This window comes from Ambystoma mexicanum, chromosome 5q, assembly GCF_040938575.1.
Source record: "Ambystoma mexicanum isolate Mex_15411 chromosome 5q, UKY_AmexF1_1, whole genome shotgun sequence".
NCBI lineage: Eukaryota > Metazoa > Chordata > Amphibia > Caudata > Ambystomatidae > Ambystoma > Ambystoma mexicanum.
The window spans coordinates 1279832031-1279856937 of NC_090933.1; the positions used below are offsets into that span (position 1 = coordinate 1279832031).

Below are 24907 nucleotides of genomic sequence, written 5' to 3' on the forward strand. Positions count from 1 at the left end.
TGGGGGGTAGATCCACCCTCTGGAATTGACTCCCTGCCCCTCTCAGACTTGAGCCGAACCTCCTTACGTTCCAGAAGCTTTTCAAGACCCTAATCTTCTCTACCTCCTTCCCACTCGCCCTCCTTTGCTAATGCCCCCATCTGCCGCTGCGACTGGTGGCCTGGTCCCTTATGAGTCATACAGAGCACCAGACCTGATGAGTTGGGCATCCCATCCCTCCTGAGTCTGGTCCATCCCCCTGTCCTCGCACTTAGATTGTGGTCTGCGCCCGGTATCCCCTTGCACTCGCCCGCCTGAGCTCCCCCCAAGCACTTGCCTAGGCCCTAGGCCCTCCCCCCCCCCAGCATTTTATGCCCCCTCCCCTGACTGTCATTTACCAGCCCGCCCCCACCAATCCCCACCTCCTGCACTTCTTGTTGCTGCACTTGCATGATCCGAATGTCACAAGACCTAGCAGGACCGTTATTGTTGTGCATCTCCCTCGTCGTCTCCTCCCTGCCCCCCCACCCACTGTATAGTGCGCCTTATAAATATTTTAGAAAATAATGGTGGACTTGGGCAGGTCCATGGCAATTTCTAAACTACCCTAGTGATAGGATTTATGAAGGCCTTACAATAAAAATTCACCTATTTGACCTGGGTAAAAATTGAACAGCTAGCTTGATACTGGCATCCAAAGCATGCCAAACACAATGGCCTCAAAGCCTTGCATTATCTAGCTACTGAATACTGCATCCTACTCCAACTTCCTTCACTCATTGAGGTCTCTCCAATAAAAGATCATAAGACATTTCAGCTCTGCGGTCACCACACCAGCCAAGTGGAACCCTAAGATCAAAACCTTCTCATACTATCCAAAGTTTAAAAAAAAAAAAAAAAAGAATTATAAACACCAATTGGAGGTAAAACCTTTGTGGTCAAGCTGTGAATCTAAACAATTAGGGTTTGAAGCCTATAAAACTCTATGATACACCCATTAAGATGAACCCTCCTACTCTGCCCCTTTACACATTATGTGGATTGGGTCTCTAACAAAGGATACAATTTAGTGACCAGCTCGGTGGTACTGTACAAACACCACTCTGAACTTGATGGGGGGGGGGGGGACTTCCCTCATCCATTAGCACTTAGCCCATTCTGGATCAGGTGTGTTATACACACCTTTTTTTAATAACTATACCTATAGAAAACAATATGACCAAGCTGTTTTATCCTTTAAATATGCAGTTTGCAATGGTTTCTATTGACAAGTTTATATGGTTTGTTTTATTGGGGGTTGCAGCTTTATCTAGCCCTGGCCACTAGCTCATTTTACTCCCCTTCTAGTTTTCCCCTTCATTGGTTCAATTCCATCCCCCGTTTACCCTAATGTGCTGTGGAACTACTTGCTGTGTTTTTGAAATCAATAAAAAAAAGAAGAGACCTATTCTCCTCCAAATACTGTAGCCATTGGTTTGATCATGGAATAGCATAGACAATCATCAACCGCTCCCTAACTCAAGGCACGTTCCCCTCAACGCTCAAGACTGGGCAAATCCTCCCACGTCTCAAGCAACCAACACTGGACCCTGCAATTACTACCCCATCACCCATCTCCCTTTCCTAGGTAAGATCCTTGAGAAAGCAGTAGCCACGCAAATCCTCTAACACATTGATTCCAACAAGCTTGTTCAGTCCTACCAATCTGGAGTCAGACCCAGATGCAGCACAGAAATGGCTACCATCAAGGTGATCGGTGAGGCACTTTAAATCCTTGATGATGGCCTTCCTTGCCTCCTGGTCCACAGCAGCATTTGACACAATAGACCACTAGACACTCACCAACAGTCTACATTGCTGCATGGGGATCAGCAAGATCGTTCTCAGCTGGTTCAAATCGTACCTTGCTAATAGTCACCAGTTTGTACAAATGGGTTCCTCCAGATCAACATCCCTGCCTATCACCTGTGGAGTCCCGCAAGGATCCATTCTCTACCCGGTGTCTTCAATCTTTATACAAAACCACTTGGAACCCTCCTTACTCTACACAGCATCCATATCCACTAAAACGCAGATGAGGCACAGTTCTACCTCAAGATATCCTCCATCAAAGATATCCACAGGGCCAAGGCGGGTCTCCAGTGCTTACATGAAGCTCAATCCCCCCCTCACCCAACACTGAATTCCTACTTATGAACAACAACGAACACCCCGACATCCAGACATCCAGATCTGGCTCTCTGCTATGCACCTCAAGGAGTTCACTCCCCAGCTGGCCACTGGTGCTAAGTCTCTTGGGTTCGACATCGACAGACACCTCTCCTTCAAACAGCACATAGCAAGGAACACCTTCATCCCAGAAACCAACCTCAGACCTGCTGTCCAAGCTTTGGTCCTCTCCCACCAAGATGGCAGCAATGACCTTTTGGAAGGCCTTCTGGGGACTACATTGGCATTCCTGTGATGTGTCCTGCATTTTGCAGCATAACTCATCTAAGAACTCTGCAAAAACGACTACATCACCATGACCCTCATGAAACTGCACTGGCTCCATGCTGTAAGCCAACGACATCTTCAAGGATATGTGCAGACTCGCACTCTGCTGGTGCAGGAAGGAAATAACCAGAAGACAAGCCTTCTCCGTCTACGCCCCAAGACCCTAGAACTTCCTCCCTGTCAACATCAAACTCACCCCCTCGCTTCTACAATTCAGGAAGGAGCTCAAGACGCTCCTCTTCAAGGAAGGCTCCTTCCTAACACACATGTCCACACATCCTCCACTCCCCACCCTAATGGAGACTGGGTGATCTGGTCCTGACTGTTTCTTGCTGACAAATTGCCCACCCTTCCTCTCACTTGTGCAACAGGGGTGTCCCGTCACAAAGTTCTTCGGACCGAGTAGGATCTTTGTGGGGTTGGCGCTAGGGTTGGCCCTTTTCTCTCATTTTCCCCGGGCCCAGATATCCCTAAGAGGCTGTTAGTTATACTGGGAACAGTTGCCCCTATTGGTCTTTTCTTCTCTCTGCACTTCAGCTGTCGCCGGCTATCTGGTTCCCTAGGGAACATATAACTCTCTCTTACCTATTCCTGCTTAGTATTCTCAGGGAGTAATGAGCTGTGCCTTCATTCACCCAGTGGAACACTCACTTTGTGCATACACTTGTACCTGGCCATTATCCCTTTTAATTCGTCCTCCTTCCACTCCTTTACTGAACCCCCAGTCTCTCACCCGACCTTTCTATCTCCATCTTGTGTCCCTTCCCACTCCTGATCTTCCTAGCGTCTCAAGCTCTGTTTTCCCTCTATGCCAGTAGCTCCTCCGATACTCCCATTCGCCTCTATCTCTCTCTCTACTGCTCTTCCCACTCACTACTACCCCTGCCCCTTCTCTGTCTCACTCTCTATAGTCTTCCAGGGATATCGTGCCCTGCACACTCCTCTCACCAACCCCTGATCAAAATCACATACCTGGCTCTCGGGGGTGTGACAGGGAAAGGCCATGGGAGGGCTTAGAGGGGCTGCTAAGCCCTGCCCCTTTCCAACATGGACCCTGCTGCATTTCTCAAATGGAGCCTATACCGGCACCCCAGGACCAATGTTTCTCCTAAGCCTGGCTGAAGGCTTTTTCCCTTTTCAAAACTCGATGATGGTTTAGTGGGAGCCCTGGTTCATAGAGCCTTTCCCCTTTTGGAACAATCCATGGTGAGCTAGAGGCCAAATTTCATCTTCTTCTGGCAGTAACCGGTGTTGTTCTGGTTGCCACTCCCCCGGGCTACATGGTTCGTGGGTCATGTCTCTTGCCGGCCGGTGTTGTGGGAGTTGCTACGCCCCTTGGTTCATGGCAATCCCGCTCTGCTTCCTCCATGTAAGGCTCCCAGTGTTGTGCCCCACACTGTATAGCTGTGAATTACGGATGTTTCTCCTGGCGTGTCGTCCCCCTGCTGCTGGCGCCTTCCTCTGCTGCGGCTCACTCGGTACAGGTAAGGGAGGCTGTGGAGGGGGCCTGCCACCATTCTGGCACCCTGTTTGCGTTGGCTCTGTTTGGGTTGGGGTGGAGCCCCCTTTTTTGACGAGGCCTGTTCACTGGCCCTCTCACACTTGTTTCTTTGATTACGAAGCCTCTGAGCTAGGTCTGCGTTCAATAAATACCCTCAAAATAATACAAAAATAACATGTATATCCCTTTTCCTTTGTGACACATTCTGTCACTTATTTGATGTGTCCACGATGGCTGGTGGCTAAGGGTATTTTTATACTGTGTTTTTCTTTACCGTATGCACTTCTATGCTTTACCACATAATGCCATTTTGAGTACCTTATACTCAAAATGACTGTGCCACACATTGTTCCGCCCTGTCCTTTGCCCATATTGTACTTTTGTCTTCGTCCTGCCTCCTAAGGTCAGGAAATTCCAGGTGTAGTACGCCCTTTCTCAGACAAAACCTTGATTTCCTGGGCAACGCGGCAATGTGTGCATCCTGGGCGGATACAGGGGTTGGAATTGTCCCAAAATCTAGTCTGGGGATGTCTGTTGTTGGGCAAAAATGGGGCAAGAGGCTGTCTTTGATTGGAGAGCCCTTGCGAGTTTGAATGGTGCAACACCTTACCATTGGCGGGCTTGGGCTGGTCCTAGCCAGAGTTTGGGATACAAGTCCTGCTGCCATTCATAAAATTGCCTTTTGGAACCAAGACCACAACAATGAGGAACAGCCCGCTGAAGACCCCAAAACTTCTGCTGAAGGCGACCAGCACTGCCTCTAGCAAAACTATACTTAGACCGATCTTGGTGCTCCGACCCTTGGGCTGGTGGCCAATCAGTCCAGACCCGTGCATGAAGGTCTTGCTTTCAGAATCCTACGGAAATATCCCAGAATCATTCTGTGAGATGGCTTGATTAATTTTTGTCATCTCCTGTGCAATGTTCCCCCTTCCAAGTTGCAACTTGGAAATTTGCAGGTTGTCGACTTGTGGCCCAAGACCAGTCCTCCTGCAGTTGCTGCTATCCTGCATGAAGAGGAGCCGAGTCATCTTCATCGCCACGAGTGTCGCCTGCCGCCCTCTGATCGGGGTGTTCTTCGCTGCTGCCCAACTATCATCTTCTGTGATCTCCTGTTGTTGTGGGTCCTGTGTGGGTTGTTGTCCTATGATGCTTTGGCCGTCCTGCTTCAAGACATATAGAACAATTTTGTCAGACCGTGGAAACTATCTAGCCCAGACAGTCCCGACGCCATAAACTAACACTGCACCAACAGCTTCTGCACCCCCTGAACCCGGACGGACCAGCAACAGAATTAAGTGGGCCCGGAAATTCTGAGGTCCTTAGGGGTGGGTCCCTCAGAGAATCAGTGTAAGGGGTGAGAGCTTGCATACCTGTTTCACCCCACACCCCCGCCATTGGGATTGATGAATGTAAAGTCCATTCCCTAACTCTCCCATTTCCTGGTTGTAATCAGTGTAGTTTTAGCCAAGGATCTCCCCCACAGGTATCCCTTAATGTGGTGGAATTAGGAGAGTACCCCTAATCTGATGTACTTCCCTTCAAATCCTTTGCTTCTGGAACATTTACTAACTTGTGACGTTCAAGGCCTCCATCTCCCTGCAACAGGTACTTAACCTTGGACTTTGACTTGTTCTGAGGCACAAGGCCTACTTACCGAGCAGGGAAGGACTTTAAGTTATAGGGGTCCAATACCTATCATGTATCTAACATGTTTTAATTGCTTTGGATTGCGTTTTCTTTCACTCTACTGCCTGCAGTTTTACTGTTTTTCTTTGCTGAACTATTTTACTGTTTATTAGTGTAGTGTGGTTGATGTCCATTTCAGATCACCAACTGTTCATCAACTAGGGTGGACTACCTCCCAGAGGGCTGGTTCTGAAAATCCATCTTAACAATCGGAAGTCTAAGTCACCCAAGAAGAAACAAAAATAGGGATACATGGGAATCCTACCCTCAAATCCTGAAGTATGATGACCCCAATATCCCAGGTGCAAGAGAAAATGGAAGTAGAAATTCCAGGATTTCAAGGAAAAATCATTTGCTTTTGATTAAATAAAATATTCCAATAAATCTACAAGCCAACCCTCAAACTGTACAAAGGAGAGCTCCAAGTCAACGACAAAAAGATGAGGATCAAAATTGCACAAAGACATTTAATGAAATAGAAGATATAACAACAGTATACACAAATTGAACAATGACAAATTCAAGTGAGCAAGAGGCTGTGATATAGCAGGGAGATTCTGGTTCTAGCGACTCGAATGCTGGTGCTGAACTTGGATACTCAACTATTGTCTTTTCCCCAGAAATCAGAGTCCAGAGTAAATGCTTTGATGCCGCTCATGTGCTGGACATGATTGTGCTCGACAGATATTTATCCCCAAGCGTATCGGACACATGCAAGTTCCCGTAAATCACAAAATGATATTATTACACTTAAAAGATGTGGTAAAGGAGTGAAGCTTATACCCTGAATCAGTAGCGAGTAGCCTGGAGTGCACTATGCAGTACCACTGAATGTGATACACAAACAGGTGTTAGTTATCTTGTGTTCTGTAAATCACCACGCATGTTACATGGATTTTTGCAAATGATACTTTGAAACCTAATCATTTTATCAATTACAATACAGTACAGAACAACCTGTTATATGTGTTTCACAAACATAAGGTATGACATTAATACCAGTGTGTAGTGTGATGCACATAAGTGACATTGAGCACTCAAAAGACTGTAGCACACTATATAAAAATAATGAAATCAAATAAATAAGTCACAAGAAGACAGTGCACACACCCAACTCTAACTCTACCATGGGACAAGGTATAGAAACAGTGAAAGCACTCTTACTGGATGAAGCCTTTGTCTTGCTGTCATCTGCGGCTGTGAACTTTAGCTCCGCTCCATCTGTGATGAGAGAGTTCCGTGACCGGTGACATCTATCACCAGAGCGTGTCCTTCGCAAAACAGACTGAAAAGAAGACGGGTGGATCTTGTTAGAACGTAGAGTGGGATTGGTTAAACTGAACTGGGATAGGGAACATTGTCATGTAGATACAGTGATATGCTTCATAAACGTAGTGAGAACAGGCACTCATGGAAGATCCAAGTAAAGTCATACCTAGGGTGGTGGAGCACTCCTGGCTGAGTGGGGCAGTATGGAATGAGCTACTTACCTGTAACCCTTGTTCTCTAGCATGGGTCTTACATGGATTCACATGCTATGAATGTTCCCCGTCGTCGGGCTGGGAATCCTCTGTAAAATAAAGCAGTTTAACTTTAAGCTATAATCTGCATGGTCACTTGTTCAGCTTACTGTTGTCACTTTGGGTCAACCTGCCCCTACTAATGACATTCATCCACCTTAGCTCCACCGCTGGTGGCCATGTTCAGATTTGGTCATGCACGTAAAATGGCAGTAGGAACCAAGACGAGCCTGAGGGGAAGGAGGGAGGGTATTGCATGTGAATCCATGTAAGACCCATGCTGAAGGACACGAGTTACAGGTAAGTAAGTTGTTACTTCTCCAGCATGGGTCTTACATGGATTCACACGCTATGGATACGATTGCACAGCAGTACACTTACACAACCCCGGGAGGTGGCAAGGCTCAAAAGAAGCAATACACTTACCCCTGGAACAGACTCACCTCATGCAAACCGGTTGCAAAGCACTGCTTGTCCGACATGAGACTCCTCCCTGGAATCCCTGTCGGCCCAGTAGAATCTCGTGAAGGTGCGAGTAGACCTCTATGTAGCAGCCCTGCAGATATCCAGTAGGGGAACACGAGAGAGGAGAACGCCGTTGTAGATGCAATTGCTCTGGTGGAATGGGCCCTCGGTATGCAACATATAATTTAAAGGTATGCGCAAGTCCAGCAAATGCAAAGATCTTTCTGCAAACCAAGAATGGTTTGCAGAGAAAACTGGTAGCACCAAAGGCCTGTTTAAATGAAAATCTGATGGGGCCTTTGGCATAATAGAAGGATCAGTCTTAGAAGTTTTCGCTGGGTGGAATGACAAATATGAAGGCTTACATGAGAGAGCCTGTATTTCCCCAACCTTACTGGCAGAGGTGATAACCACGAGGAAAGCAGTTTTCCAAGAAAGAAGCTTTAAGGGGGGGCCAATGCATAGGCTCAAACAACAGCCCCATGAGCTTGGAGAGTAACACATTAAGCTCCCATGCAGGAGCAGGAGCCTTCACTGGTGGAAGAGGCGTTTGAGGAACTCTTTGACGAGTCTATGTGACCACAGGGACAGCTTTCCCGGAGTCAGGGTGTAACTTGATTGATGCATGGGCAAGGTCAGCCTAGGCAAGCGAGAGCAAGTATGGAAGAAGCTGTGGCGCTGTAACGCGCCATGGAGAAATCCTCTTTGACCAGCAACATACTGTAAAACATGTTTGCGCTTTTAACAGGCAAGTGTAGATGGATGGAGTCTGGTCTTAGCCAGAATGTTTTTGCATTCCGAGGGAAGCAAGTAGTGTCCAAACTCTAGGACTGCAGGAGCCAGGCTCAGCAACGCTGGATCGAGGTGTAAGATAGATCCTTCTTCTGTGCATAGCAGGTCTGGGAGAGGAAGCAGTCTGAATGCTGGAACCACTGAAAGGTGAAGAGGATCTGGGTACCAAATCTGCCTGGGCCACACCAGTGCAATAAGGATCATCCTCCAGTGGGAAGTATGTTGACCACACGTAGCAGCAACGGTATTGGCGGGAATGCGGACAGGAGATTTCGTTCCACCCTGCTTCCTGATGTAATATATGGTAGTTCAGTTGTCAGTGAAAATCCTGACTTTTCCCAAAAGATGAGACTTGGAAGACATGAGAGCCAAAAAACTGCACGCAGTTCCAGGAAGTTGATATGCAGCGTCTTCTCTTCTGGGAGCCATAGTCCCCTGGCGTAAAGTTGGCCCGTGTGGGCGCCCTACCATCCATGTACCATGCCTAGTAAGATCGTTTGTCCTTGTCTTCCCTATGTTTTCCCATCCCATGCATGGTTGCGCTTTGAAACACTTCTGTACAAGCGTATAGTAATTAAACAATCAATCAATCAGAGAGGTGTCAGAAGTAACCATTTCCTGATGTGCTCGGGTGCTGAAGGGAGCCCCGTGTGAGATGGGAAGGTCTATGGACCACCGCCTCAGGGCTTCCCTGAACAGTGGATGGAGGACAATCTTGTTGTTCCATGAGCCACAGGTCTTCTCCTACCTGGTGTCCAGGAACCCCCGAAGAGGTCTCATTTGCAACCTGCAATGAGGGACCTGATGGATGCAGGAAGACATCATTGGATAGTTCATGGAGAATCCCAGAGAGGTTAGAGTTCGGACCGTCTCCGCTGTATGTTAAGCAGCCTGGGAGTGAGAACGAGACCCGACCAGCCTATTGTCCAGGTAGGGGTAGACATACATTCCCTTCCGACAAAGGAACCCTGCCAATGGGGCAAGGCACTTGGTGAACATCCTCAGGCTGATTTGAGGCTGCAGGGTAATTAATTGAAATGATAATGTCGTCCTTGGATGATGAAACTTAGGACCTTCCAGTGTTTTGAGTTAATGGGGATGTGGAAATATACATCCTCTAGATGCAGCGGTGCTAGGAAATCCCCCTCTTCCAGCTGGGTGAGCACGTGCTGTAACCTGACTATCCTGAATTTCTGGGACTTTAGGAATTTGTTAAGCCGACACAAGTCCAGGGTGGGCCTCCACCCGCCTGACTTCTTGCGAACCAGAAAGTAGCTGGAGAATACTCTGGAGCCCCGGAGGCTCAGAGGGACAGGTTCTATTGCTCCTTTTAGTAGCATGGCCTGAATTTCCTTGACGAGATGGGCACCAGGCTGATCTTGTCCGAGGCGGCTGTGATTGCATGGTCCGATGACACTTTCCTCTCATGAAAGATGTCCATGGCTTTTTTGTCCTCTGACAGGAAATCGAGAATGGGTCTCAACTTGTACCAGAGTTCTTCATCGTAGTGTGCAAGGATGGCTAGGGCGATGGCAGCCTTGACTGTACATGCCGCAGTGGTAGTTATGCACTTTCCAGCTGCATCCAACTTCCTTCCCTCCTGATCAGGTGGTACTGAGCAAGAGGAGGATGGGTTAGATGACCTCTCCCTCGCAGTTGCCGAAACTACTGAGCCCGGCATTGGATGGCCTCCAAGGCAGGGCCGGTCTTTGCATCAGGCAGCCCAGGTGGCTGCCTGACGTCAGTCAGCCTCTAGGGGGCGCTGCAACGCAGTCCACAGAGGAAACTAACGTGTTACACGTGTATTCTACCAAACATTATAAAAATGAATGTGCCTGTTCATTTTTATAATGTTAGGAAACTAACGTGTTACATGTGTATTCTACCACTGGCACTGCTGCAGGCTGTGGCCTCGGCCAGGGCAGTTTCTAGTCCATGTAGTTCCCAGGTCGAAACACTAGGAATGCACCGCCCCCCCGCACCCTATCCCCTGCGCCACTCCCACCGCACCCCACGCTCCACTCCTGCCGCACCCCGCGCACCGCTCCCACTGCACCCTGCGCACCATTCCCAAACGACACTGTTAAGGAACTCCTACCCAAAGTCAAACAGTCCGTCACACAAGGAATGAATTGCCATTTGCAACGGTGGGCCACTTCTTTACTGGTGCGCAAGACAATTTTATGCCCCAGTCCCACTTAGGCTGCAGATAATGAGGACTGGACACACCAACCAAGAGACCATGAAAATGGCACAGGATGCAGTATATACAACCAACAAATTACACAAGATGCTGAAGGGGGTTTGGAGGCAACCTAAACCAAAAGGGCAATGACAAGGAGACACCTGAACCCAATAAACAATAACTTTAACATTCTTTGAATGGGAATCAAGTGTATGCTTTGATACAGTAAAGTCTGTCTGTTGACTTGTTATAAGGATACATGGACCCGGATTATTTATTCATGCAAAGTTTTCCAGATACCTGCATATTTATTTATTTATTTATGCAATGTGTTTCGCGTACATCCGGTATCCGACAAACATTGCATAAATAAATAAATTATCTGTCTCCATGTACCCGACAAACTTTGCATAAATAAATAAACCAGTTCGTAGCTTAAAGAATATTTACTCAGCAACACTGGTCAAAACTATTATCCGCATAGTGAAGTAACTCATCACCAGTGCCATGGAAGTGGTTTGAAGTGTAATTGATATATAGTTTGGAAAAGAAGCAGCATGAAAGAAATAGCGCTGCTTTAAACTATTATTTTGGCCATTTTCTGGGCTTGCGGGGACACACCCTGGGCCCAAACGGGTCTCCGTTTGTACCGTTTCGGGGCCCACGGTGCGTCCCTGCAAGGCACGCCCACTCCCCACAGCCCACTGCACCTCCCCTCCATCTCAATGGCAGCACAAAACCATTTAGTGACTAATGGGCCACCATTAGCAGTATCCTGCCGACATTGTGATGGAAGGGGCTGGTCTTAGCTGCAGGGGGACCTAAAGTGTTTTTATTGGTGTGCTTATGCCCCCACCACAAGTCGCACGAAGGGGTCAGAGGGAGCCTCTGATGTCTGTAATGTCACGTAGTACTTTTGTACCACGTGAAATTACAGTCGGAAGGGGCAGCGCCAGCACCTGACCTGCGGAACTTTCCCCACGTCAATGCACCGCGCCACAAACTGGGGAATTCCATCCCCTCCAGAGGCTCCAGGGACCGGGGCAACTGAGTGGTGTTGTCGGCCCCGGCCAGTAGAGAAAAGAGGAGCGAGTGGGTCACTAAATCCTGAAGTTGTTCCCATCACAAGCACACACTGCCAAGCAGCAGCACAATCAGCAAATACAAACATTTGCTGCATCCTGACCTCGCTGATTGGCCTTGTTTCAGGAAACCCGGCAGTAACTCCATCCTTCTTTCCTCCTGCTCCCGTCCTCGCAGGTGAGGCCTATTGCTGCATAGGCATTTTATTTATTTTAAAATGGTATTGCAGAGATGACTGGGCCATCCAAGAACAGCCTCTGGAGGCCACAAAGCTAGACACTTTTGTCAAGGTTCAAGTAGTTATGAAAAAGGAAGTGAGCACTGGTGGTGGACTCTCCTCAGGAGATCAATCGGCTGGTTCTCGGAAGACCTGGGCAGAATGTCACCGTCAGCAGATCTTAGACAATTGCAAGTTCCGGTAGGGTTGGATTGGTCAGTCCATTGGCCGGGCCAAAATCACTTCGAGGGCGAGGCCCTAGGAGCCAGTACCACGCTTGGGCCGGTTTGGGGGTTACTACGCCCCCCTAGTTCCCGCTCCCGAGCACATTGTTCGTCGTTCCCTCTTTCCTGGGCATGCCCTGCTGACTTTATTTTAGTGTAAGAGTTTCATACATTTCACTGTTTGCTCAGACTTGTCTTATACTCTTCTTTGTCGTTGTGCTTCTTTTGTTTGGAATAGCAATCACGCTAGTCTAACGAGATAAACAAACACCTACACAAACGCGCCTTGTGAATGATGGTGGGAAGGATGGATGCAGGCGCTGGACCAAAAGCTGAGCGAAGTCTGCACAGCAGCTGGCTTGGGAAAGCGACTCAGCAACTACAGTAGAAACCATCTCCGTGGACGGATGGCCAGTCTTCTGTATAATGCAAATACCCAGACTTGCAGGATGTATGCTTCACTTTCTTTGTTCCATTGAGGGCGACATGCTGTAGCATCAATTCATGGCCTTTAAAATACCCTGCACGGTACAGCTTCCGATCTCCTTTAACACAAACGCTGGGAAATGGCCATGACTAGCTAACGGTAACCCTCACCTGGTATCCACGGGGATGTCAGGCAGCCTGTTCTGACCTCTTACGACCTCGAACCCTTCCCTGGAGTCTACTCGACTGGAGACTGGGCCTGAAACACAGGATTGGTAGAGTTTAACTCCCTATTGTCTCTGTGTGCTTGAACCCCTTCTTCCCCGGGGTCCAACCCTTCCCTTTGATCCACAGCTCACCTTGTTTTCTTGGAAAGTGTGCTCTCTGTCCTACTTTCAGCGCAGGGGCACGTTGATTGATGCGGGCTCATTGCTGCCTAGTTACTTCACTGGCAAGAGTCCGACAGGTAAGTATAATGAGTCTTTTGAACAGTTCTCTAACTTTGTTCCTTTCCTTCCTTAGATGATGGCCGGCGTCCGGGGATGGCGACGTGCTGCTGAGGTGAGTAGCGCTGAAGGTGAGTGAGAGCGCGATGCGCAATGCGACCCTTTCGTGTTTGTATTGAACTGAGTTCTTTTTCTGTGTCTTTTAGGTGCCGCGACGTTTTCAGTGTGGATGCTGGTTATGAAGAAGAAATGCGGTGAGTAAGCGCTGTATGCGGCGCCTCTAGATGTTTCCATGCTAACCTGGAGTGTCTTTTCCCACTTGCAGATGGATGAGAAGTTCCGGAGACAGAGTTCCCTCACAGTGTCTGGGATTCAGGTAAGCGTTTGAAGCTCGTACAGTCTTTATAAATAAGCGAAGATTTGCTGAATGCTTACTAATGCCTTTTTTTTGTTCTTTTCCCTTTTCCTTAGGAAGCGGCGTGCCGGGATGGGAATGACACCGCCGAAGATGCCCGCAGAACAAAAGAAGTGATTAATGATGGGCAGAAGCCCTGCAAGGTAAGGCTGTTTCTAACGGTGTTCTTGTTCTTGCAGGAGCTGAGCGCAGAAGAAAGATGCAGGCCTACTGGAGACCGATCCGAACACGGTGAGTGTCACGCTGTAGGTGCAGAAAACACAAAGCATGTTTCTCAGCCTGGGCGTGGCTTAAATAGTCTCTGGGTATCCCAGGCGTCTCTGGGCTGAACCACACTCAAAAGACTAGACTGCACATGCAGTTCCGGGAACCGAAACATGTGGGGGCATCCATCTTGTCCCCATCAATGCACTACAAGTCCAATCCCCAATGTTATCCTATGGGAGTGAGTGAGTCTGGTGCCACAAGCGCCAAGTCTAACTCCAAGTGGGTCTTTGGAGGGATGGAGAGGCCCTTGAGGGCCATGTAGGTGATCGTGGCATGGCTCCAGCCTGACATCTTGGAGGGCTGGGGACCTGAGGGGCAGGAATCATGACACTAACGCCACATTAATCAAAGCCAGGTCTCTAAAGAATGGTTCAAGTGTTGGGTAATCACCTGCTCACACTTTCTGTCGTGTGACCAACCAGTGCACACAGGATTTTTCAGAGCGTGGGGTTCTTGATGCCACCCATTTCTGCATTTGATACTGCAGCAGCTAAACACACCCTGGGGAGGCAGCTCCTTCTGCATAGTCCATTTCTCTCCCAAGCTCGGGGCAATGTTCTTTACCATAATGGAGAATGTGAAAAGGCGCAGGGCTGGAAGGCTGGGGGTTGGGGGTGGAGGGAAAAGTGCACTACGCTTGGGGTACACTGGAGATGCTTCCCCTGATACCCACAGTACTCCAAGTCCCTTGAAATGAAATTCGTCTATACAGTGCACAATATGCAAGGGCCGCTGTTATTCAAGCAGCACGCGACTAGTAATTTGCAAAAAGTAAACTTAACGAGTCCCAAGAAAAGGTTGCCTTGCACCCTATAAGAATTTGATTGTTTTTGTTTTTATGTTGGGATGGTAGACATCATTTTGCATTGTGATCTTACAGTTTCATGGTGCTGTAGGGAGCTAAAATGAGTGATCACGAAGGAAACATTTAAGAATTTTGAGAGTTCACGAGCATGAACGAAACAAACCCCAATACTCGAACTGCCATTTCTCTTCTGCGGTAATGCACTGCAGTGTGTTTCACTGTAAAGTCCACATTGTAATGTCAATTTTAGAATGCCACCTCTCCAACATTATCATTGAGAGCTATGTTGAATTGTACATGCAAGTTAACTCTCTGCATACGTTTAAAGTAGACTTTACCGCTCACATGGAGTAGTGATATTGTTTACGTGCGTCTCTCCTAAATATATTTAACTTCCCGTGAAATAATTGAGGCCATACATATTGCATAAATGCAGGTATTTTAATGCTGAGATAGACGGGCTTGTACAGCTATCGGTGGGTATGTTGCTGGGGCTTGTTCCTGGAGGTTCGAGTAACACTGTTGAAGACCAGTTCATCACCTTTTAAGAGTGGCTAAATGTTTGAGGTCATACAAATGACATTAGTGTAGATCTGAAATTGTCGATTCTCTGACCTGAGTCACAGCAGCAAACTGGTCATTGTTACTAAAAATGAAGAGCAAAAGCAGACTAACATAACCAGGCCTGTTCGGGTTTGACCCTCTTATTGCTATTTTCTGAGGTTCATGAAATTCAGCAGATGCCAGCATTGACAATTATGTTAACTCATAGTCCCCACTCCCGCTGCTCAGCTCATGACACATGCATGAGATCACAGGTCGGGGAAGGGGGGGGGGCGACAACGACGTTTCCCGCCTGGGTTGCAATCTGTTGTAAGACCGGCCCTGCTCCAAGGCATTTAGGAGCCGTATTCGGGACCCTATATTTTTTCTCCAGCCTCTTTTTCAGTTGCTGCAGAAAAGGTGTCCTCAACAAAAGGATCAGGATGGCAAGGTTTCTGAAGTAATGATGAATCCCTTCCCCCACGATTTCACCTTGGGACAACGGGATGCCCAAGGCATAGGGACTTGGGAGACGCAGCTTTTCCCAGTGAGGCACACTCTGGCTAACTGGGGCGAGTCAACAGAAAGTTCATGCTTCTTTCATAATCAAATGTTAATTTGGACTCTCCAAAGGTTGCAAATGTTTTCCACAAATAGACTTCTTCGTCTTGAAACAAAAACCTTAAGAAGGACGACTTCCAGCTCGGGTTATCAGCTGCTTGTTGCAAGTCCGGTTCTTTTGCCTGGCTTTCTTGAGATTTCACCACAGCTCGTAAAGTCCTCTGGTTTTCTGCCCTCCAATCTCACATTTGTAGCAGCCCCTGAAGCCCGGTCCCTTCTCGCTCCCAGCCCTGCTCAGTGTGTACCTGTGGGCTCTGACCTTTTATCCCAGGTGGGAAGTTAACAGGTTTCAGGTGGGGATGATTGTAAAGGAAGTCCTGACCTTGCCTGGCCTCATTAACGGGATAGAGGCATTGAAAAGAGTCAGAGGTCATCTTCATGACTCTGTTCCTGATCTTCCTCGGCCCAGTAGTAGTGATCAAGTAGGACCGATGAGGATCATGGGAGTTGTATTGTCCTACAAAGTAGTTTGGGATAGGAGTAGGGAAGGTTATTAGGAAAAGGGGGATACCATGTCTTGCTAGTGGGGGTTCCACCTCCACTTCCAGAGGACCCCTTACCCAGGTGATCCTCCCTCGCTTGTCCATCTCCAGGGTCGGGATCCAAAAGCAATGGCCTTCCCCTGGCCACCTGCGCAACGGATCCCTGTGGTTTAGGTAGTGATACACTCCCTAGTTTTTCACACAGGGTCTGTATTAGTGTCTGTTCCTGTCAGGTCCAACTCCTACAATAGGGGGCCGTGGAACAGGAGGTGGCTGCAGGATCACAGGCCCTGGAGGAGGTGGTGCCAGGTGGGGATGAGTGAATCTTGGTGGACTGGCCACAGGAGTGGATCCGGAACCACAGGAGCCACAGGTGGTAGGCACTGCTGAATCTCCATGACCAGAGTGTGCAGAGTTGACAAAACATCTCTTGGAACTGGATCTCCCGGAAGCTGAGGCATCAAGATTGGTGCATGAGGCCAGCGGCGAGTAGGCTGAAACGGTTGTGCAGGCCCTGGAGCCGGCTGTAGGCAAAGGCCAATACCACCCTCCATACGATCAGGGCTGACGTCTTCATAAACGTCTTTCTCCTCTGCCAGGATGTAAAGAGCAAAGACAAGGACTTGAGATACGACCGTGGGAGACCGCACAGGGGATGTGGCATGCAGCCGAGGCGCCTTTTTGAGCTTTGGCAGCAAAGAGAGCACTGGTGATACCTTCCTCTCTCCCTGCTGGAACCTCTCGGGGAGGTTCCTAAACACAAGCACACCTGGAGAAGGTAGAGCAAACGGCGCAGATTCAGCCGGGACTGATGGAGGCCTTGAATGCAATGCTAACCTTGAGATAGTCATTGTTACCGTAGAGATGGTGACTGCAATTGTCAACTAGTCTGTAGACGTGACAATAACCGGTACCCTCAGCATTGTCGACGATGACGATTTAGATGACGGTCTTGGGCTCACCGACGAAGGTGTTTTGGGGAGTTGGGATAAAGGTGTTTCACTATGGGGGGGGATTAGTTTGAAAATCAGTACTTGGAATGCCAGGGCTGACAACAGGCTGAAATATGACAACAGGCTGAAATATCAGCAAGTGGGGGGTTTCCTGAAACAGCATGGGGTCCAATTGGCTATGCTCGAGGAAACATATTTGATGCAGAATCGACTTGACAGTGGGGGAATAGTGGTGGGTACGTCATATTCATTGTGCGCCAGAGGGGTTTTGATTTGGGTGGCGGCGGGGGTTGTGGGTGCATTGGAGGGAAGGAGAATGTGTGTGGTCAATTCCTATGCGTCGAACATAGAGGGGGGATTTTAATTGTTTTCTAGACTCAGAATTGGATGGTACTGGAAGGACCGGTCAACTAAAGCAGCAGGTGGTGACATCACTGCGGAGGGCAGTGGGGGATCTGGTGGAGTTGTGGGGGGAGTCGCATGGGCAAGAGAGGGGTTATTTTTTTTTTCGGGCATACACAGTTCGTACTATCACTTGGACTATCTTTTTGCGTGGCAGAGGATTTCCACTCCTTTGACATTATGGAATATTTGGGGAGTCCTTTCGGACCATGCTTCCTTGGCGTTGAGATTGCAGGGACTGAGGATAGGGCTATGGAGCCTACAAGCTGGGGCCCTGGAGTATGTAGCGTTCAAGGAAATGCTATGGGAAGCAATAGTGCAGTACTTTGAGATTAATGAGGGGTCAGTGGAGGTGATCGGAATGCTGTGGGAAGTGCCGAAGGCTACAATTAGGGGAGTTTGTATATCCAGGATAATGGGGGTGAGGCGGACGTTACAGGAAGCGTTCAGGAAGATAGAAGGAGAGGTGTCTGATCTGGAGAGGGAATTGGTAGGGGGCGGCAGGTAGGGAAGGATTGGCGAAGGTACCGAAAGGCGCAGGCTTTGTTGTCCAAATTTTATGGGAGTGGGCAGGACATGCAGATTCACTGGGAAGGTTGCTGGCTTGGTTGATCCACCAGGAATGGCCGTGGTATGTTATCACGCAGATCAGACGAGAATCAGTAGACTGGACTAGCACCCAGGAAGGGATTAAGGAGGCGTTCCGGAATTTCTACCAAGATCTGTATACAAATTAGGGAAGCTATGTGGCATCTGAGGCAGACAAACTGCTGGACTTGATTCAATTTCCGGTCCTGTCAGGGGACATTAGGGAGGGTTTAGAAAAGCTAATTGAGGAATCCGAAATAAACTGTGCGCTACAAACAATGCAGCAGAGTAGATCGCCTGGAAGCGTTGGTTTTCCTGTGCAGTTCTACTGTGCATATGCAGCCCTCCTGGTTTCTCAGCTTAACAAAGTATATGATGATGCGTTTGAGAAAGGGGTTCTCCCCGCCTCGATGCGGGAGGCGGTCATAACAGTTTTATCGAAAGAACAGAAGGACTGTGCATCCAATCGCCCAGTCACTTTAATAAAAGTCGACACGAAGATTCTGGGAAATATCCTATCTACCAGATTGTCAAGGGTGGCCCTGGCACTGGAGCATCCCGACCAGTGCGGATTAATAGAGGGACGGAATACAACAATGAACCGATGCCGCCTGCATCATGTGATGGACTTAGTGAAAGATACCGAGAGGGAAATGGCATTGGCAGCCTTCGACGGGATGAAGGCCTTTGATTCGCTGGAATGGGAATGGCTATTTAGGGTGCTGGGAGCTTTTGGGTTAACATCTGCTGGTGGCTACGGCTTTTATACACTAGGCAGAAGGCGAGGGTGAAAACTAAGGACTGGGTGTCACAGCAGTCGACGCTAGGTAGAGGGACACAACAAGGGTGACCAATTTTGTTTTCCATGGCACTGAAACTGTTGGCAAGGTTTCTTCGTAAGGAGAGGAGTGAGGCGGGGATACTCGCGGGGGGAGGGGGATGAGACAGATAGTCTCTTTATACGCTGGTGACCTGTTGCTATATCTGGGGATACCAAGAGACAATATGCCAATGCTAGTCCAATTTAATATCCTGCAAAGGGTTTATGTGACCCTGGTTAAATTGCATGCTATGAACAGTAACCTGAGTCAGGACTGATCCCACTGTGGGATGGGGCCAGCAGGAATCTGGCATATGCTGTGGGGATGCTCAGTGGGTGCTCGATACTGGCAGGCAGACATGTTGAGGATTAATGCTTTGCTGGGTTCCAGCTGTGAGTGCAGCCCGAAGGTGTGTCTATGGGGCATTCTCCCGGGCCGGAAACGGTGAAAAACAAGAAACTGAATAGCTCAATTTATGTTGATAATAGCGAAAAGATGGCTTGCCATTGCCTGGAAGAGGCCCCAGGGGCTCTCTCTGGCCCATTTAATGGAGGATGTCCACAGGTGGGGGGTGGCGGAATTGGATTTTTTGTAGAGTTGAGCTCAAGTTTGAAAGGAATCTTCTCCAGCGAAGGATTGAGAAGGTTGGGCTGGCTGAATGAGGTGTGAGGTATGGGGGTAGGGTCTTCATTGCACTCTGTTGGGGCAACTGTGGGGGAACTGCTGGCTTTTCTGCAGGCACATTTTCTGAGAGGGTCTGCGAGGGTTCAGCCACGTTCGAAGATTCTGTTCGGCTGGACCAGACAAGGAGCTGAAACACAAAGATGTGGGCTAAGGTGTGCCAGAGACCCTTATTGTGCCTAACCCAGATTGCATTCAGTGAGATGCCTTTGTGAAGTCTGCTCACAGGTCACGTAGCAGACAACATGGCCATTCCACATGAAGCAGCACAAAGGAAATGGACGGCTATTTGGGCTTAAAAATGCATTGATAGTCACTTTGGACCCGATCAGGGAGTGAATGGCTTCCAACGTGGTAAAATGGCTACAGAGTGGTGGAGTCAAAATTAAAACAAACAACTGCCAGCAGCCTGTGATCCAACACACGTTCACGGTGAGAAACCTCACCCAGATTTCAAGATGGGATGCTCTTGGAGCACCCTGGCCAGTTAGCCATTTGGGCTACTGAGGAAAGCACAACAAAATAAGGCCACGGCTTTTAGTGTGCCTTCAGGAGTAGAGCCAGCCACCACAAATAAGTCAACATTCCAAATAGCCAGAGTTTAACAGGCTATCAAAATGATCAGAAGGAGAACTGATCTAGCAGTAGCCAGCCAAGCATTTGGGACTCTGCCAACGCAGTGCACTGCCCATAATGCCCAAGATGCCATCACAAATGATATGCATATACCCACAGTTCACACAGGATACAGGGAAAAACTACAGAAACATGGTTACACTCACTTGTAATTGGATTTGAGGGACAATACAAAACAAAGCGGAAATGAAACAAACATTTTCAAGAGCTTATTTTCCATGTCAATGAGCACAATTTGAGATGCCACGAGCATCCGCATTGTACAGCAGTTCACGGAACCCTAACTGGCAAATGTGTGGAGTTTTATTTTGCATTATCACTGATTTTATAAGATCGTTTTTTTAAATGGGAGTGTACTTAAGTGGGCATGGGGGTCTTTCAATTTTACAATGAGAGGAAGCAAACATGGTTAGTGTCACAATGAAGAGTTCAGCACCCGCATCTGTTGATGACGGGATCTAATGGCCAGGGGGCCGAACCTGCCTGTAATGGCCCACCATCCAAGCTAAGGGGAAGAAATTAAGCAAGGGTCCTTTAAAACAGGCGTCGGGTTTGGTACTAACCGGTTTTATCCCTTCAACGCATTTTATTATAAAATGTTTAGGTAGAAAACAGATATATGTTTCTTGTCATTAGTATTTGAAGATTGTGTTCTATTGCAGAAGAGGCAGATGCATCGTGGTTGGGTCAGTTCCTAAGCACGCTGATCCGGTGTCCTACGTACTACTGAAGAGGAGAGTAACCAGTATCTCAACACTCATACCAATACATGGCTGGGAGATGCCTTTCAAGCCTAAAGATAGCCAGGACATCCATGTCCAAGTGAGATTTCTTCATTACTGCCATATTTCGACCACCTTAAGACTAGGCCACATTTTCTGAGATAAAGGAATGTTGGGCATCATTGGGAGGGGCATCAAGGCTTCAGAGGATTTATTTCGGAGGGTAAAATGCCTCCCGGGGATCCGGCGGCTCTTAAAGAGGCTCTATATTCATCTAGATTGGGTGCATGCTCAATTCCTGAAACGAGTCCGCATTGGGAACAATCCATGAGAGAAAAGAAGGGCTGGTATAAAAAAATTATGATTTTTCATCCGTCTGATCTGCCATTCACAGAATTAGTCACAAAGTATGAATTAGTGATTGCAGACTTTCTGCCAAGCAGAAATGGAGCTACCGTGAAAAGTTATTGAATGTGGGAGAGCAGGACCAGCGCTTCAAGATGGTCTTCCGACATCAAGCCATTTTTACGGAACAAATGTACATTTGATTGCCCTCGCTATTAGGGAGAATTGACCCATCTGCAAGTTGGTCTTACCCTAGTGTGTTGGCATCTTTCTTAGAAAAGTCCTTTTTTGTACGATTATGATCATTCGATAGACCCGATTGCATAAGAGGCATATTTTTGGGGGTTAAAGAAAATACTTCTACAACCTGAGCGAGAGGTGTATTAAAACTCAGAGGTTTCGCTTAAATCAATGTTTTATAGGTCAGTCCGTTCCCAGGGGCAATATCAACAGGCTTATTATTTTACTTGTCATCTATTCCGGCCTCCCTCCCTCATCCATAGCCCTTAAATTACACATTTCCTATTAATCAAATTTATTATTTTTAATGACGGGCAGATCTTTTAAATTAAAACATTCTCACAATCATTTTTCTCCTCTGCGTTTTGAAAATTCCTTTCAGGAACTGGAGTTGAAGAACGCGGGATCACCGATGGCAGGGAGAGAACATGGGAGCCTTCAGAATTCGGGGTTAGTCCAGAGAAAATGAAGCACAGGAGCGTCTTATGTTTTGGGTTTATACACCCCAAGCCTAGCTGGCAAGCTATGTTGCACTCGGCAGGTGGGGGGAGGATACAACAGGCCCAGGCCGTATTACAGGGTAAGAATCATGGACGGGGCATGGTCAGAGGGACCCTGTGAAGTGTGGAGAGAGGGAAAAGAAGCTGGTCATTAAAGAGGGATAGGGGAGGTTAAGCTCTCTCATAAATCGGATCATTGATGGGGCGAGTATGGTGTGAGGCAGGACATTGCTCCAGAGTCTGGGGGCATGGATGGGGTCAGCATGATCTTCTCATGATTCCCTTCATGCATTTCCTGACTTAAGCTCTTAGGGACCATTGCCCTGTGAAGTTGATCTTCTCTGCCATGTACGCCGCCAGCCTTGTTAAAGACTCCTGGATGCGATGCAACATATCCTGTCGATGACACAGGCCTGCAAAGGAAGCCAGGGCAGGTCTGTGTGTGGGGGAAGGAGGAACGGGCATGATGTGCTTGAATTATACCGAGGCAGGAGTCTGCATGTAATATGCCTTCTGCGCAAGTATTTACTTTTGAGGGGTACATCATGCTGCTCTCGTCTGGGCATGGGTATATGCGGGCCTAGACAGTGGCCCTGAAATTTGAGCCTGGTAGGAAAGCTTGTAAAGGGAGACATGGTACCAAGCTGTTGGGACTTTCTTAGCAAAGTGGTACTTGGGGAGGAAAGGTCACATTCGATTTGGAATCAGTGTGAGTTGGCAGTGTTGGAATGTGGGTAGCTAACTGCATGCCTGTGAGCCAGGGCTCTATCTGTGGTTGTCCAGTGTTGCGTGGTAAGGAAAAAGAACATTGCCTGGGAGTGCAGGGTTGAGTTTCCAATACAGCACAGCGAACATCTGCTAGGTGTCTACAGGTCCAAAATACTCCTTCGGGGATGGGGGTTGGGGGCCCATGCGCTCGACAAGTATACCAGTAATGTTATGTAGCAAGACATACAGGTTTGGATGATAATCAGGGCTGATGCGTAAAAACAATAGGCCAAGACGCCCAATCCTGGCGGCCACTTTCCCAACCTGTCTAATGAGGAGGCACAGAAGATGAGCAGCCTAGACATACAATCGTGTCTTCCCTTCTGCTTCCATCCCTTCTCTGCTGCTCTAGTCAAGTCTGTGACTATCCAAGACACCTTTGCTGGGCTAGTGCTTACCTTCCTCGGCAGTGGACTGCTGGGCGCAGACGCGCTGCTGTACAGACTCAGGCTGGAGTTGGACCTGCTGGGGGACAGCATTTTGGAAGGGTTGCCACCACACCTCAGTGGTGATGCTGCGAAGGAGTCAGGAGACAGATATTTCTCATTGATCTTCAAGTTCGTTCTGCCTTTCACTGTTCAAGAGACAACCAGAAGCAAATCAAGCCAAGGATACGAAGCACTGAGCCAGCACAGTGGGATGCATGCAGCAGACATGCACGCATGACAACATCAAGGAACCAATAGCATGCAGTGTGAGAGATAGAACATGCATTAACCTGATTAAGGCCCCTTACTGCAAGGACAAAGCACCGTCTTCCATAATGTCACATGGGCAGGTGTTAAGATGGATATTCAAAATCAACCCTGGGAGTGGATTCTGAGAGGCCACCCTGTTATGGTGAACGGGTAACGACACGGATGTCTAGCCAAACCCATTCAAGGTAGAGTAGCAGAGCCGTAAGGCTTAGAGTCGGGACGGTGCAAGAGTGGTCTAGGGCTAAAGTCAGACACACACAGAGCACTCCAATAATTCCAGTTAGACAGAAGATGTACACAAATATACACTTATCAATTAATTGGGCCTTTGAATACACTCTAAGCAATTAAAACAGCAGGTAAGTATTGTCCCACAACTACTAGCATACACATATACTTATTCACTATTGGGGTTCTGCTCACAGATCACCAACACTTTACAGTCGAAACAGTTATGCAAAAGTTAAGAGACGTCAAGAGCAGAGGCGTTGCTAGGGGGGGGCTAAGGGGGCTATAGCCCCTGATCTTTTGGTTATAGCCCCAGATAGAATCTCAGGAGCTACAGCCAAAAGGCGAGCTAGCCCCCAGTCCCGACAGTTCCAACATCAGTGTAGCCCCGGGTCTTTTCCAGACCTAGCAACACCCCTGGTCAAGAGCAACACGTTATGCAGCTGTGTGTGGTAAAGCAAGTGAGAAACAGAGCAAATAGCTATTTAGAACGAGTTGGAGAGAGTTGGAGAGAGGTCAGTAGAATGAGAGAGAACAGGTTAGAACACTTACAAGAACACCTACATTGAACGCCCTAGTTCTTAATAACTCCCACCCTGCTATGTAATAGGGCCCAGTGCCCAACAGTCACTGGTTCTACAATGTGTAGCTCACAGGAGGGTTTACTATATGATTCACTAACAAAGGGTAGGCTGGCTATCACGAAAATGATCATCCTTCCGCGATACTTATATCACTTCAAAAACATACACTGTTACGTCAAGGCCTCCTTTTTCCGTTTACTGGAAGTATTGCTACGGGAATTCTTGTGGGGGGCGGCTCGTCACAAACTGTCACTTATCACTATATGTCTGCCTTATAGGGAGGGAGGGGTGCAACTACCAGATTTGCAAAAATACTACCTGGTGGCCCAACTTAGCTTTGTGGCTTACATAGCTGTCGGACGAGGACACTTCTGAAACCACGCTACTGCATAGACTGGTGGCCCCAGTACGCCTGAATTACTGTGGGTCCCACTAAGCTGCATGAAGAGCGTCCCTGTGGTGGTGAAATTGGGAAGGAAGGTCTGGGGCAGGGCCCTTTCATTAATGAAACTTGCTCACCCCTACTCACCTGAGACTCCGACCGCCACGGATGTCTGCAGGGCAAACTCGGACTTGGCAACAGTG

General features: G+C 48.2%; 1 protein-coding gene across 2 annotated transcripts in view; it reads right to left on the reverse strand.

Annotated features, from left to right (window-relative positions):
• The window catches only part of LOC138498038 (microtubule-actin cross-linking factor 1, isoforms 6/7-like), a 530795-nt gene that overhangs the window by 19414 nt on the left and 486474 nt on the right, over nucleotides 1–24907 (reverse strand). For both annotated transcript variants that reach the window (XM_069621876.1, XM_069621877.1), the window contains exons 38-39: nucleotides 23211–23386; nucleotides 6830–6950 (exon numbers count right to left, since the gene is read on the reverse strand). In XM_069621876.1, coding sequence (XP_069477977.1) covers nucleotides 6830–6950; nucleotides 23211–23386 — 297 coding nt within the window. The remainder of the gene's footprint in view (nucleotides 1–6829; nucleotides 6951–23210; nucleotides 23387–24907) is intronic.